The 16,075-nt window shown below is 58.7% G+C and overlaps 1 protein-coding gene across 2 annotated transcripts in view; it reads right to left on the bottom strand.

Annotated features, from left to right (window-relative positions):
• Positions 1-10,657: 10,657 nt before the first annotated feature.
• The window catches only part of Ints1 (integrator complex subunit 1), a 32,960-nt gene continuing 27,542 nt past the window's right edge, over positions 10,658-16,075 (bottom strand). For both annotated transcript variants that reach the window (XM_076839817.1, XM_076839816.1), the window contains exons 39-47: positions 15,830-15,963; positions 15,028-15,220; positions 14,410-14,537; positions 13,969-14,081; positions 12,496-12,609; positions 11,883-11,953; positions 11,446-11,537; positions 11,156-11,265; positions 10,658-11,075 (exon numbers count right to left, since the gene is read on the bottom strand). In XM_076839817.1, coding sequence (XP_076695932.1) covers positions 10,960-11,075; positions 11,156-11,265; positions 11,446-11,537; positions 11,883-11,953; positions 12,496-12,609; positions 13,969-14,081; positions 14,410-14,537; positions 15,028-15,220; positions 15,830-15,963 — 1,071 coding nt within the window. In that variant the 3' untranslated portion in view covers positions 10,658-10,959. The remainder of the gene's footprint in view (positions 11,076-11,155; positions 11,266-11,445; positions 11,538-11,882; positions 11,954-12,495; positions 12,610-13,968; positions 14,082-14,409; positions 14,538-15,027; positions 15,221-15,829; positions 15,964-16,075) is intronic.

The following is a 16,075-nucleotide window of genomic DNA, read 5'->3' as shown; positions in this document are numbered from 1 at the left end:
GTACCCCGAGGGCCCGCCCTGATAGGCTCGCCCCCGGCAGGCCACGCCTCCTGTCGGTCCCGTCCCGGCAAGCCACACCCCCTTTAGGTCAACCCCCACTCCCGTACTGGCTCCAGCCGGGCCTCCCGCTCCGCCCCTAGCCAGACCACGCCCACTGAGGCCCCGCCCCGCCGCCCCAAACCCTGGACGCTGGAGGGGGAGGCAAGGGGCAGCTCCAGGTTTAGGATCCCGCGGCGGCTCCCGGCAGAGGCTTCGGGTTTTCCTTTCAAGGCCCCACTTCCCACCGTCCCTCTGCCACCCTCCAGAAGGAAGGACAGTGGGCCAATGGAGAAACTGCGGCTGGAGCCGACCCAGCTTCCTGGGGAGCAGGACACGCCTTGTTCCAGGGTGTTCGAAGTACTTCCCGCCTGGTTTCTCCACTCCCCGTGCATGCCCGCCGAGATGCCAGGCGAGGGTTTCAGAAGACAGGCTGGCGGGGTGGGGACATCCCCAGGGCCCACCTCTCCTGTTTCTAGGGCTAGAGATGCCAGTTTTCCCATTTTGAGCCTCTTTGACACCAGTAATTAAGGAAAGTGCCTCTTGGGCTTAAGGCTTACCCCACCTGCTGCTCTCCACGTTCTTCAGACCCTGTGAACCGGACTAACCCAAGAAATGCGAGATGACCCACCCGCTTGGCTGCCCCAGGGCTTGTTCAAGCCTGAGGCAGGAAGGTGTTTTCCCGAAACTGACCCCTGGCAAGGAGCCAGGGCAGCTTCTCTGGGTCCACTGGAAGGAGCAGAAACAGATCTTCCAACCCAAGCCACACAAGGGCTCTGAGCAGGCACCTAGGTGGGGACCGCCTCCTGCCCAGCTGTGTGAAGCCCATGTGGATGGTGAGTTTCCCGTCCCAGGGGCATGCAAGCAGGTGCAGAACAGGGGTCCCCCACTGTCACCCCAGATAGTCATCCTGACCCCTGCCCTCCAAAGTTGCTGACCCACCAGGGATTTCCCAGGAGAAGACAAGGGAAACATTGTGCCACCCAGGGCTGTTCCTGGAACTGGGTTTTCTCTACACTGAGGGCAGCGGTCAGGAGAACCTGAAAAGCTGGTAAGGAAGGAGCAACCACGAAGTGTGTGCAGATAGGGCGTGGGTAGGGTGAAGGGCCGAGAAGGTGGTGGCCAGCGCTCTCTGGAGAACTGTCTCACAGGTCCCCACGATACTCAGCCTCCAGGGCTTCCTCTGATGACTGAGTTGGGAGGCAGCTTTAGTGGCAGTTCCCTGGGGCCACCAAAGATGTCCCTACCAGCACCTCACACAGCATATCTTTCCAGGGTCCCCAAGCCAGGAGCCAGGACACTCCCAATCTGGTCCCCCTGGCCCTTGCCCAGCACTGCCACACCTACAGTGAAGACCACCACATCCTGCCCCTCGACTGGGCCAGTTCCCTGGGGCCCAGCAGCCCAAGCACTCTTTCTAGCAGCTGCTTTCCTACCTGGTGGCCCTCTGAATAAAGTCCATACTTTATCAGGCCTCCGGCCTCACTAGGTCCTGCCAGGCCCTGCTTATCAGGGCCCCACCCTGGCCACACCTTGGGTGCTCCACTCTGACTCTGAGCCTCTGCCTTTACTGTGCTGGGCTCCACACTCCTCCAAGACCCCAGCCCCTGAAGGCTTTCAGGTACCACTGTGCTCCTCCTTGGTCCCAGGTCCTCATGTGGCCTGGTGCACCCCCAAGGCTGATCTGAGTTCTGCATTCCCACTGTGTCCTATGCTCTGTGCCACCTCCCTGCTGGGTCTCCTTGTCTGTCTGCAAAGATCAGAGGCCCTCCTCCCAAAGGATCTCAGAACCAGGCATACAATAGGCACTCAATGAATGCAGATCATGTGCTCACACTTGAGCCTGGGGATGAGAAACAGGTATCAGCTATGTGAGCAAGACAGGCGCTGGGGTGCAGGCTGCAGACACCAAAGCCTCAAGAAAGTTGTTGCTTCCAGCCTGCAGCCGGGGCTGGGGGATAGATAGATACACAGACCCCATGCCAGAGAGAACAAGGTGACATAGACAGAGCGAGCAAGAGACAGGGGCAGTGCTGGGAGAAGTTATAAGAATTGTCTCCTGAGCAAAGCAATCCTTATCTGTTGTAGAAGATTCAGAAAACACGCCAAGCTAAGAGGAGGACAAGTCCAGTTGGTGTGCTTGTGACACTCACTGAAGTGTTTGACATCAAGATGAAATAAGGTCACCCGCCCATGGCCTGTGGCAGCAAGTCCAAAGTCCTCTGTTGAGTGTCACATACCCCGAAGGCTTTCCAGCACCTGCACGTGGCAGTTTTTGCAAAATGTGGCCACCAGGCTGGGTGACCTGCTCTTTCGCCAGCCTGTGACTTAAGGGCTGGAGGAGGAGCAGGCAGGCGTGCAGTGGCAGGTCTCTGTGGCCAGGCTGGGGAAGCAGTTGGAGGACTGCAGGCGTGGGAGGGAGGAGCACAGAGGCCAGTCGCGCCCTGAGCACCCTGGAGGCCTCGTTCTGCTGCCCCTGGAGCTGTGCAGTGCACAACAGGCACCACCGTCCCCTCATCCCTGGCCACCTGAAAAAGAATACACTGGGGGAGGCTGAGCCTCGCCTCTCACCCAGCCTCATTGGAGGTGCCTCCTCAGGTGTCCTCTCCCAGATCGGTCCTCCCTGGCCCCATCACTCCTTTGGCTGGGTCTCAGTGCTCTGCAGACCCCACCCTTTCCCAGGCTCATTCCAGCACATGAAAGTGTCCTGTCAGCCACCCGCCTCACTCAGTCCAGAGCCAGGACCCCAGGGGATGCCATGTGCCCACCAGGCCACCCTCTCTTCCTCTCTGGCTGCTGCCACCCTCCATTCATCCCACTCAAATCAGCAGCCTCCTTGGGGACCCCAGAGATGTCCACACACACCCCTTATCCTTGCATGGGCTTGTGGCTCTGCCTCCCCTCCCTGCTGCAGCACTCCTGAACTCCTGAACACGGGGTGCCAGGCCCTCCTGTCACTCAGCCTGGACCCCCACACAGACCACTCCCACCAGCCTCCCATCTGACCAAAGCAGAAAACTTGTCACCTCCCAGACCTGCTCCCCCTCCACACTCATTGCTGCATTCCTCCTCCCCATGTCCTGGACCTTGTTCAGACAGGTCCCTGCCCCCACCACGTCCACCAACCCACTCTAGCCAAGGGTGCCCTGCTTCATGCTGCCATCAACCTGTGGTTCTGGGCCAGATCTGAACAGTGTCTCCTCCTGTGGGACCCCACCCTGGGGCTGGGGGATAGCCCAGCATCCTGGGTCCCCTCAGCATCCTGGACTTCCACCCTCTGTTACTCTCCCTCCCTTGGCAACCACATGGCACTAAATTCACACCCTTGTGACAGATCCCAAGTGTCCACTCCTGGCCTTTCCGAGTGGCTCTTGTGCCCAGCACCAACCTCACGGCTCCTGCGTGCCTCCAGCTCAACTTCTCCCAAACTGAACTTTTAACTCTGGGCCCCAAACTGCCCACCACAGCCCGACGCACTGCCCCACGCACTGCCCCACGCACTGCCCACTGGCCGCTCACCTCCTGGCCCTGTCCTGCCTATGTCCAATCCCGTGAGGTCGGGAACTCGACCTTCAGGACACCTCCTGGGCCTGCGCACTGCACGCCACCTCCTTGCCAGCCTTGTCCCTACCCCATGTTCTCTGCCTGGATTTCTCCAGGAGGCTTCTTGAATGGCCTAGCTTCTGCCTGGCCCACGGTCCAGCCTCAACACAACTCAACCAGGCAGTGAGGCCGGGTCCCTTGCTCAGATTGCAAGAGCACAGTCCTGGCACTGCCACTAGTCCTGGGCTCCCTGGCACCTCCTTCTGCACTCCCACCTTGAGCCTTCCTCCTGGCCACTGCCCAGGAGACCCCTTCTCCTAAGTAGCTGCCTGCTTGCCTCACCCCCTTCAGCTTTCACTCAAGTGTCCCCTCCTAAGGCCTTTCCCCAGCCCCTGGTCCTCACTACCCCACCTGCTCTGCATCATCTGACACTCAGGAAAGCCCTGTGAGGTCAGGACTGTCTGCCGGTCCCTGCTGTGTCCCCAACAGCCGGCAAAGCACCATGCACAGAGCAGGTGATCAGCGAAAGCGTGGACGGCCAAGCCCCCATGCAGAGGCTCACAGTCTGGTAGGGGAGATGGGAGCGAATGACCTGATTTGGGGTTTTCTCCTTCTCCAGGCAACCCTGTAAGCGGGGAAAGCCCCACCTCCTAGCCGATGTGAAGGACTCAAAGTGGCACCTAGATGGTGGACCCTGTGCAGGCCAGAGGGCATGGGATGTCTTTCCAGGGCGGGAGACATGAGGACTGGGACCCACAAGATAAACAGGGGAGGGACAGGACAGTCCCCAGCCTCTACCCTCTTCACCTTCCTCATTGTGGCTGGAGAAACAGAGGTTCCTAGAGGGGGAGAGGCCTCCTGTCCAGCCAGGCAGGAGCTGGTCAGCGTGGAGGAGGGCTGGGGAGCCCTACTGTTGGGCAGGACTTCCAGGCCAGACAGCTTCAGCCTCCACACGCCCCTCTCAGAGGTGACGCAGGGGCCTCCCGGGAAGGAGGGAATCGCAACTCGTCACTGGCAGGACAGGACTAGAAGCATCGCTCATCTCCGCAGCAGCCCTGGCCCACCCACCCACCGCTCTGCTCCTGGAGGCTGCGTTAGCAATGGCACCCAGGGGGGGCTCCAGTGGGGTGGAGCGCGGTGGGGCAGGGCCTGCAGAGTGACCCCAATGAGCCCAGTGGGGCAGTGACCACACACTTGCAAGTGCAGTGGGGCTGGCAGGGTTCACGGAAGAGGGTGGACAGAGGGGTGTGAGAGGAAGTCCCCCGTGGGCAGCACTTCCTGTGGGACCTCTCAGAGCCCCCATTTCCCAATGAGCCCCAGGAGGCAGTTCTGCTGCACAGTGGTTCCCCAACTGCCTGGCCCACAGCTCCCTGTGGATGGCTGGGGGTCCCACCAAGTTCACCCTGGAGCACCTACAGGAGGCTTCCCCATCTCCAAGGCCACTCAGGCATCCTGAACAACAAAGCTGGCTCTGGCCCTGGACAGGAGAGAGCGTGGGAAGCCATGACACCCATGTTAAAGGGCCCCCCATTAATTAATTAGGCCCGATGCATAATGCAGGCCACCCTGGGTATATTAATAGCATATTTCGGTGGCGTGCTGAGGGTAGTATACTTTCTTGTCCGATGCTTCACAAATAATTCATGACCCTGCTCCTCCCGGCCGCCAGGAGAAGCTGGCCAGTGCTCGGGCTGGGGCTGCGGGTTGCTTCCAACAGCCAAATTTTACATTTCATTATAAATGGTTTTGCTGGGCCTGTCGGCAACTTTTACATTTCCATCCACTTTATTATTAATGGCTTTCCTGAACTGTAGCAGCCCAGCATCGCGCACAATGCGTTATAAATATTTGATCCGGCATCTATAGTCCGCCATTTATCATTTATAACGGGTTACAAAAACATTATAAAACATTTACCGCACATTTATAGATCATTTTCGGCTACCACGACGATGTGTTATAAATACATTATTAATCCTCCTCACGCCATTTATAGGAACCCCTTGTAATGGGGCCTGGCCTGCCACATTCCCAGTAAACAGAGCGCACAGGGCTGATGAAGGGGTCACCAGGCAACAGGACCCAGCGGATGGAAGAAGCTCAGCCTGCTCTGATTGCTGTGTGTCCTTGGCCAGGTCACAGCGTCTCTCTGTTCATGTAATGATGGAGGCCAGGGTTGAGCAGTCCTCACAGCCACTATGCTAAGGCTCAGGTATTATTTTTATGCCCATTTTACAGCTGCATAGGTGAACTGGCAAGCACCCTGGTGGCCTGGACTGTCTCGGGGTTGCCCACACCACTCTGACTTCAGCCTGGCTGCCCCTCAGCTCCTGCAGCCATAGGCTTTGGTTGAACTCTGTGGACTGTGAGCCCCAGGGGCACCTACGGTAAGTCAACCAGGGACCTAGCACCCCCTCTGTAGCACCTCCACTCCAGCTCAGCCTCCTAGGACCTGTGTCTTCAGGACTCGTGGCATCAGTAGGAGCCCAGGGCTAAGAGCTGCTGCTGGCCAGCTGGCCTGGGCTCTGCAACCAGAAGTTCTGCCCTGACTGTCCCGTGTGTGGCCTCAACCTCGCCCATTTTAGGAGTGCGTGGCTCCTCCCCGACTCCTGCCCCTCTAGGCCCTGGTCTCCCCATCTGGAGCAGCTGGAACCCAACCATCCGCTCCCTACTCACCCCTCAAGGTCCACGCCACTTCCTTGAACAGCCTTTCCTGACTGCCCAGGCAGCACTGGCACTTCCAGTGCCCAGACAGAGGCCTGTGGCATCCAACCTCTCTCCGTGGTCCCAGCTGGCCCTGGCAGTGGGAAGGCGCCCTTTTGGGTCTGGACCTTTGAGGGGCTTGGGAAGAAAACCAGGGCTTCTGGCTGCCCTGCCCGTCCTCCCCAGAGCTTCCTCACAGATCACCTCCCAGGAGGGCAGGGCGGAGGTCCCTGGTGGCCTCCAGCACACCCCACCCCAGACACCCAGAATGACCCTATGCCCCCAGCCAGCTCCTGCTAGGGTCAGTACTTTTGAGCTGCTTATGGGAAGAAAGGGGAGGGGCAGCATGGGACCTGGGACCCGCAGCCTCCCACCTGCTCCCCACCCCTCCTGTGACCCTGGACCAAAGTGGGGGCCTCCCTGCCCCCATCTGCAATGTGGGACCAACGCCAGCCTCCCAGGGCACGTGCCAGGGAAATCTCATGGGTGAAGCTCAGGGCCATCTGCCTGGAGCGTTTGAAGTCCACCCAGGACTGAAAATGAAACCCAAAGGCCTATTCTGAGACTATGAGGGAACCACGTGAGCTGTCAGGTGGCAACACCTCACCTGTCCCCACCCCGCCCCGACCTGAGGAGGAAGCCCAGAGCTGGCCAGGCCACAGGGAGGGGCAGGCTGCAGTGCTGCCCTTGGGCCCTGCCTGTGCGCAGTTCAGCACCCACTGGCCTCCTCAGAACGCAGGGGACCCTGGGCTCTGCTGACCCATGTGAGGGGAACCTCGCCAGAGCAGCACCACTGGAATATGCCATCCTGGAAGAGATGGCCACCTAATGCACCGGGGTCCTGTCGGGGGCCCCCATGGCTTGTGCTGGGGGTTCTGTGAGGATGGCATGGGGGGGAGTTGGACAGGCAGGGGGTATGGACGACACCAGCCTTGGCGGCCCTGGGCCTTCCCACATTCTGCATGACCATCCAGGGCTGGCACCCTCTTACCACCTCCACACCTTGCCCTTGAAGCCTCCGCCACCCCACCCCCAACCAAATCTTCTGCTCACAGGTTTGAATCCACCATAGACTTGCCCACACAGGCTCAGAGCTCCTTCCAGTCCTGCCCAGCCCTGCAGAGCCCTCCCCGCCTGAAACAACCCCTGAAGAGGCCTCCTCTATGCTGTGGCCATGCTGGGCCATCCTCCAGGGGCTATCAAAGCTGTCCACCTGGTGTGAGTGCCAGGTGCCCTGTCTGCCCCTGGGTACCATAAATGGGAGCATCAGCACCCTGGGAGGAAGGGCACCTCTGGCAGGCACACTTGCTCAGCACATGTGCTCCTCACCTGAGTGCCCATGGCCTGCCAACCTGCACCTGGGCCTTTCAGAGGGATGTCTTGGCTTAGCTGCCCCCTCTGCCTTGTCAGGCTGGTGCGCAGGCAGCTTATTCGTGAGCGGGAAATGGACTCCAGAAAGGGAACTGAGACAAGCCCTCGGTCCTGAGCCTCTAGCCCCTGCTCCCTCCTGGTGCTTGGGTGCCATGAGCTGCTCTGAGCCAGGCTCAGCAGTGGCCCGTGGCTTGCCAAGGCTGCCCCTTCACCCACCAGCCCGAGGCGGCGGCCCTGGAACCGGCCTTGCTCCACCTCCTAAGGCAGCACACAAGAGGAGCTATGTCAGGCTCTGAAGGACACCCCAGAGGTGCAGGACATCCCCCTGGGGGAGGGAAGGTCTAGTTTAGGTTTCAGCAGCAACAGGACTGGGGTGCTAAACAGGGAGAAAAGGCTCTGCTGGTGGCACTCTTGGTACACACTGACCTTCCCAGAGTCATGTTCTGGGAACATGACTTAGGTCTGGGGGAGGCAGCCTGGCCACCAGGACTGGAATCTGGGCACAGGGGACACAGTGGGCTCCAAGTTCACACCATCAGATGGGAATGGACCACACCCCCCCAGTCAGGACTGGATACTTCCGTCCTGAGACTGGGTAAATACAGGGACACTGAGGGGCACTCACTTAACATGCTGCCCACTGCTTGTGTGTGACCCTGCACACACCCTAGGACTGGGAGGTGTCCGCATCACTGCCCAGCATGAGGCACAGATGGCCCCTCCCCTCAGCATAAGCCACCAGGCCCTGAGCTGGGGCCTCTGGGCTCTTTCTCCCAATGCCAGAGGCAGCCCTGCCCTTCATCAGTTGGTGACCTGGCCCCACCCCCGCCTCCCCAACTCCTGGAGCCCACCTCCCTGTGCGACAGACACCAGCATGGCCTGGCCAGGTCTGCAGCAGTCTGAAGTAAGTGCTTCATGAGCACCTGCTTTGTGTCAGGCCTGCACAATGCCTGCGTCCACAGCCCCCGGCCCTCCCCTTCTGTCACACACGGAACACGTGCAATAAGCCAGGGGCCAGGGGAGGCCAGGTCCAAGGTGGACCAGGACGAGGCCAGGCTGCTCCAGCCTTGGGATGTCTTCAGGCCTAGGTGGGATGCTGGCCTGCCCAGCGGGAGGCCCCAGCTTCCTGTCTCCGCTGCTGCCACTACAGCCTGTTTCCCCCCTGCCCGCCCATGGCATCAGGAGGGGTAAATGCTGAAGACAGACTGACAGGGACACAGACGTGGGCTCCAGCCTCAACTTCCCCACCACCATGTCCTCGCTGCCTTCTCAAGCTTCTGGGGACCTCTTCTCAGCCATGAGATGAAAACATGTCACCCACCCTGCCAGGTGGCTTGGTCCTGGGGGTAAGAGGACACGGCCATTATCCAAGTCCAGGGCAAAATGACGTGATGCAAAGGCAATGCCCAGCCACTAGGCTCGGGCCCTCCTTGGCAGGGCAGGAGGGCACAGGACATGGGTGGTCCGGGGAGGGGAACGGGTGGCCTCCCTGCCATGCAGCACAGGAAACCCCGCCCTTCTCTGGTCTCCTCGTACAGTGAGGGTGGGGCTGGCACTCCAATCCAGGGCAGCCGTGCCAGCCCCAGGCACCCTGGCCAGAGCCTCACAAGAATAGAGGTACCAGGCAGGAAAGCCAAGAGCAAGCACACACCAGAAGAGCCTGCTTGCCCCCAGCACGCCCATGGCTTCCAAGGGCAGCATGCAGGACTGGAGGGTGGACACCAGCAGTACCAGGGGAAGCCTGGCCCCCAAGTGTCACCTGGGCAGACTCTGAATGAGGCGAAGACTAAGTAGTTTGGAGCAGGAAGTGATCTCTCTGCACCAGCCCCATAACAAGTGAGCCCCCATCTTGTGGGAGGGGCGTCACCATCACCCCCAACTGTGGTGCCAGAGACTAGCTCCCACACCGGGCTGTGTAGGGGACCCTGCAGCACAGAGGGCAAGGCTGGGAGGAGGGAAGCCCTGAGGCTGGCAGTGGGGACCACTCAGCCTCTGGCCACTTGGTAGTTCTTATCCTCACTTCCTGGCCAACCTGGGTTTCCCAGAGCAACTTCCCTCCTCCAGCGCCCCAGCCCACCTCAGGTGAGCATGTTTGGGCACCCCAGACCTCAGACCCACATTGCCTGAGGAGACTCCAGAGGAGGGGTGGGCAGGCAGGTGCAATGGAGGCAGGCTAGAGGCCCTCAGGAAGTGGACATGGGAGGGAAGGCTAGGCCTGATGGCCAAGACAGCATGAGCTGTGATCCTAAGCCCATGTGACTGTCTTGGGACATCTCTGTGCACCTGGGTTGGGAAGGTCTCCATACAGGGCACCTCAAGAACCTCTGGCCTCTGCCAGCCAGGCTTTGGAGAGGGCCTGGGCTGCATTCTAGCCATAGTGCCCCCTGGTGGCCTCAGACAGTAAACCTAAGTGGGAACCACACAGCCAGGTTGGATCTGCCTGAGTGCCGGCCTGCCCTGCAGGTGCTGGTGCCAAGGGGAGCCTTGGACTGGGCACACCCCTCTGGCACTGGTGAGCTTCTGGCTGCTGAAGGGTGGAGGGCATGGATGGCTTCAATCCTAACCCCGAAGGCAAGGAGACCACGTGGGAGAAATGCCAGGGGTACAGCTCTGAAACACAACACTGTCCTGTCCCCATATCAGCCCCACAGCCTCCCCCTGTGGACACTTGCTGAACCCCAGCTCCTCAGGCTCACTGATGGGCACCCCTCTGGGGCAAGAGGGGAGACTGCTCGGCTTCCTAGACCTTATGCAGCCCTGTGACCTGAAAAGGCTGATCCTGAGCACAAAACTCCAGCAGTCACATCACAGGAGGCCAAAGGCAGTGACTGATGTAGACATATCCCCGCGGAACAGGCTGGACCATGGGGAGAGTTCTGGGGCCCAACCTTGCTCTTCACCTCCCAGGACCCTGCTCAACTGCCTGACACCTCAGTGGTGGAGAAACAAGGGCAGGGCACAGGCCCATGCTGACCAGGGGCAACACAGGACACCAGTCAGCACACAAATTCAGAAAGCTTCATTTACAACCAGCCCTTGGAGTGCCTCGCCTGGACACTAGTCTCTCCTTGTGCTGGCCCATGTCCCCTGTGGCTGTGCAGCAGAGCTATGACCTGGGAGGTGGTGTAGCCTCAGTGGACTCTCCCCAAAAGTCAGCTGCTAGCCCAACAGTGCTGGTCCAGCCCCTGCCCAGCCTTGGCCAGCTCCCAGATAAGACCACCAGTGGAGTGGGCTTCCTGAGCTTGGCCTCAGTAGCCCAGGTGCCAAGAGCACTAAGGCTGATGGACGGGTCAGGCTGCCGCAGGTTCACATCACAGCCTCCATGTGCAAGATCTTCAGGGCCTCGGAGATCTGGGCACTGGTGTCCATTTGGCCATACATGCCCACCAAAAAGGCTCGGTGCAACAACACAGCTGCATGCTCTGTAAGAGAGACACGGTCAGGCAGCTGTGGAAAAGTGAGGACTTGCCCAAGGACCTAGCATCTGGACGGGGGCACTCACCTTGGCAGAGTAGGGTGTACTCTGGCAGGTTCCTGAGGGCCGTCTGTACTACCTCAAAGTCCCGGCTGCCCAGACAGTACATAAAGGTGGGCAGGAAGTCAGCTGCAATGCTGCAAGAGATGCACTTGGCTGGGCACCTTCACTGTGCCAAGGAGCCTAGACTCTGCCTGGAGCTCCGTGGGCAGGCCCTGGCTAGACAAGGCAAACTGACCCATCTGAAAGCCTGGTCCAACCACCAGGTGGGCCAACTGACCTTGGCAGCAGCTTAATTCTGAAACTGTTGGGCTCACCTGGGGTTGTTCTGGATGGAGCGCAGAGCCAGACTGAAGGCCAGGCTGCGACAGGACTCCTCAGCTGAGCTCATCAGTCGCTGCAGATTGGTCTGCACAAAGGCCAGGGTGGGGAAAGGACACAATGACCTGGGAGACCCTTGTCCAGGGCTTCCACCCTCAGCCCTCAGCCTTGGAACAGTGGCACAGCAGCCAGGGACTTCTTCCCAGGCTCCCAACACTGGATGGCAAGAGGTACACATGGTCAGCAGGTCCAGCCTGGAGTAGAGGGTGGGCCCACTGTGGCCACCTGTCTGTAATTGCTCAGGACAGGGACCCATCCCTGAGACCACAGGGCTCTGTGGAGCTCAAGCAGCAGAGTTCAGGGTGGTGTTCCTCCAGAGGCCCCTCACCCCTCACCCTCTTCCTGGCCCTGCTGCAGTCCTGGCCCTACTCACCGAGAAAAAGCCCAGGATCTCAGGTCTCCTCCGGGACATCTCGTCTATGTCACTCAGAACCTCCAGCAGATCTAAGAGGGCACAGAGGGCCAGGCCAGGCATGTAGAAGAGCCTGTGAGGGCCAGGAGGAACTCCTTCCCCACTCCTGCACTCCTTCAAGCAATCTACAGGCAGGAGGGGACAAGTCCCCAAGTGTCTCGGTTCCCTGGGAACTGAGCTCCCGAAGTGCACACCCTGAAATCTGATGGGGCCCAGGGATCTGCATCCATGCCATGCTGCATAGCTGTCCTCCACAGGACAATCCCCCAAGCTGGTGGACATTCAGCCTCATTCAACTGGTGGGAACTGACCTCAGTTCAGCCCAACACCTACGTCCAGGGTGCTCTACGCACCACCAACCCCTTCTACCCCAGCCTTGGTTCCTTTCTAAGACTCCATCCACCCTGCCAGCCGTACCCACCAGGCCTTTCTCCCTAGAACATCCCCTACACCTCAGGAGCCCCCAACATTCTGCTTTCCCTGGAGACTCATGCCCCAGCAGAACCTAGAGTAGAGCGGCACCCTCATGGGCACAGGACACCAAGCTGATTTGGGAGAAGCAAGCCCCACTCACCCTCAACAGTCTGGCCCCGGGAAAGCCTCTTCATGTGTGGGGCCATCTCGGCCGCCGTCAGCGGGGTGGAGAGGGAGACGCTGACCAGAGGCAGGGAGCCAGCCGAGCGCTCATCTGGAAAAGGCCCCAGTCAGTGATCAGGGCAGGCTGAGGACACTGAGGCAGTGAAAATGAGGTGTCTTCCCAAGAGCATACCAGCCACTGCCCAGACCACTGAGCAGTGCTCAATAAGTGTGGGGGCACCGTGATGTTGAGGGGCTGATTTGGGGGATTCAGGACTTCCCTTTTTTTTTTCCATTTTCCTTTTCTTTTTAATATTTGTTTTTTAGTTGTAGATGGACACAGTATCTTTCTTTAATATTTTTTTTAATGCGATGCTGAGGATTGAACCCAGGGCCCCACACGTGCTAGGTGAGCGCTCTACCGCTGAGCCCCAGCCCCAGCCCTCCATTTTCTTTCTTTTCTTTTCAGAGAGACCAAGAGATCTTTATTGGAGCAGTGTCTGATTAACAGGAAGGAAGAGAAAAAGAGAGAGAGAGAACAAGGAAAGAGAAGAAAGAGAGCAAAGTGCGTGTGCGCACACGAGAGAGAGAGAGAGAGAGAGAGAGAGAAGAATCCATTTTCTTTCTCTCTCTTTTTTTTTTTTTGGTACTGGAGATCAAGCCCAGAGGCACTTTACCATCAAGCTACATCCCCTACCCTTCTTTTTTTTTTTTTTTTCTTTTTGAGATAGGGTCTCACTAAGTTGCTTATCACCTTACATATAAGTACTGCACACTGATTGTGCCATGGGAGCTTCTGATTATGGCCTTACTAAGTTGTTAAGACTAGTCTCAAACTTGTGATCCTCCTGCCTCAGCCTCCTGAGTCACTGGGATTACAGGTGCACTTGGTGGGACTTCCTGTTTCTTCACACTGCCTATAACCCAGCCTGACTAGAGCATGCTCACTTTCTCCTCTCCCCTGGAGGTACTGCAGGAGCAGAGTTGTCCCCTCTGCAGCCCAAGGTCTGAGGCCTGTATGCCACATATGCTCAATTAATGTGCTTATGTGCCCAAGAACTGCCTGAGAGCTACTGAAAACAAGCTGGCACAACAGGGCCTGGAGAGTGGCTGTTACCAGCATCGCCAGCCTGGCTTCAGGGGCTCCTTGGAAGGACTCTCATTTGCCACCCACCCGGTAAATACTACCATTGGCCAGCAAAGCCACAGTTAGAGACGGGACAAGAACAGTGACAACCGAGGACAGCCCTGCCCAGCAAGGCTGGGGAAGTCTTCCAAGAAAATGACATCTGAGACCAGATGACATTCTCCAAAGAGTGGGGTGCTGCTCCTCAGACCAGCTGTGGCATTAACCACACCTCAAATGTATAAAATAGGCAAGATCCCACAGCTCACTAAGTCCCACTGGACACCGTGGACCTCAACAGGACCTCCCTGCAGCCCATCCAAGATCCCAGCTGTCCACACTCACCCTCTCCCTCCTCGTCCAGGCCCTGGTCAGCCCTGCCTTCCCGGCTGGGAAGGCTGAGTCCTGCAAGAAGGGACTTCAGCATCATCAGATCACTGTTGTCAAAGGATAGGTCACTGGAGAAAAAAAACATGGTTTCACCTTGGCAGAAACCTGGCAGGTAAAAGGCATATTGACGGGAGGGGAAGGTGGGGAACCTGAGTGGCACAGGAGCCAGGATGCTAGGGAGGGGCAGGCAAAAGGAGTCTGTCACACACATGGAGTGAAGCCCACTGCTAGGGAGCCGACCCAAAGGCTCCCTATAGAGTAGGGGTGATGGCCGGAACCAGCCTTTGTGCAGGCCCAGGCACCCAGACAGGATCTGTTCTCAGTCACCAACTCCCTTGGCTCTGGAGTCACAGACCTGCCCTGGTATGGCCCTCCCGGGTCCCTGCAGGTGCTCACTGGAGGGGCTCTGCGTGCTTCTGAAGAAAGGACACCGCAGCCGGGGCACTGCAGGTTATGTACTTGTGGATGAACTGCACGAACTTGCTGATGAAGGGGGCCAGGTGGCGGGAGGACTTCCTGTAGTTCTGAAGATGGGTACAGTCACTCAGGGTTCTGCAGTCCTGGTCCTGGCCCCAACCACCCTCCCTGACCCTATTGCCATGTGGGTGTGTTAAGGATCTGGGGTGGGCAGATTGGCTTTTGTCCTTCATAAGCTCAGCATAAATGACACATGGCAAGCTCAGCAGAGGGTCTGAGAAGTTTGACCTGGGCTTCTGAAGAACATGGGATTCCCAGGACTTGAGAAGCTGGGGAAGGGCAGGGGCCTCTCAGGGCAAGAACTAGTTCCTGGGGCAGGAGAGGAGGCAGAAGCTATGGCACAGGTAGCCTGGCCTTGGTTGGTGCCACGCTAAGGGGTTGGGCTCTCCCACTGCTCCTGGTTAGGAAAGACCAGGCCTGGCTTGGAAGCAGAAGGGAGATAACTGGGACGGGGGAATCTGAGCACTTCTGGGTGGGGAAGGGTCCGCATGGAATGTGTAGCCCAGGGATCCAAGGGAGACTCCAGCTGGGACCCACCAGGAGCAGCCGGATGAAGGAGAGCAGGCAGTCCCACAGCGCCCCCTGGTGCTCGCTCTGGAAGACCCGTGGCTGCAGCAGCTCCAGGATGCCCAGTACATGCATGAAGAAGGTCAGGTGGTTCTGCTGCCGGAATTCCTGGAAGTTGAGGTGCGTCCGGCCATGCAGGAGAGCAGCGATCATGGGCAGGTGCCTAGTGTGGGCAGAAGGGACCTCTGTGGTCTCTCTGCCTGGAACCAGATGTTCTCACTCCAAAAGCCCCAACCAGACATCCAACATCCCAACTTCACACTCCCTTGTGACCCAACTCTGCACCAATGATGGCAAACCAGCCTGGCTTCTGGCTCTCCTAGTGCTCGCCCACCAGCGAGGCACACTCCATGCTCACTGAACAGAAGGTGACTGTATTTGCGGCCCTGACAAGGTCCAGGTGATGCTATCAGGGAGTGGCTTGGATCAGTGCACCAGGCTGCACCAGGTGGATCAGTGCAAGTCTGAGAGGAGCACTTCAACTATCTGTCTGAGGTCTACCCAGCTCCTCCCAACCCTCAGCCACAGGCCAGAGGTTCTTGTGCCAGACACTGAGACGGGGGCAGGGGCTGTTGTATGCCGGCTTCCAGCTGCATACCCTTCTTAAACTCACAGTTTCAGAGGGCAGGGTTTGTAACACCCACCGAAGGACCTGCTCTGGTTCAGGAGTAGGGAAGGAAAGGGCCATGCTCTGCCCTGTGGTACCTTCCAGAACACAGTCAGACCCCAGGCACCTTCCTCTCAGGCTGTTGGTGAAGAGCCTGGGCAATACCTTAGCAGTAGGATGGGGTGGGCCACAGCCAGCTTCCGACAGGCCATGTTGGCATCGGCCACTCGGCTCTCAGATGACCTGGAGTCACTGGTGTCTGCGAGGAGCGTGATGAAGCGGTGAACAAGCCCATCCAGCTAAGGGGGGTGAGAAAGGGAGGCCTGAGGTTCAGGAGGTATGAACACAGCCTAACAGACTCTTCGTGATGGCTCCCACAGGCCCAAAGGGGACACATCCCAAAGGGCCCTC

The sequence above is a fragment of the Callospermophilus lateralis genome, chromosome 19 (genome assembly GCF_048772815.1).
Source record: "Callospermophilus lateralis isolate mCalLat2 chromosome 19, mCalLat2.hap1, whole genome shotgun sequence".
Lineage (NCBI taxonomy): Eukaryota > Metazoa > Chordata > Mammalia > Rodentia > Sciuridae > Callospermophilus > Callospermophilus lateralis.
Note: the sequence above shows the minus strand (reverse complement) of the source record. Positions and strands in the feature narration are given on the sequence as shown.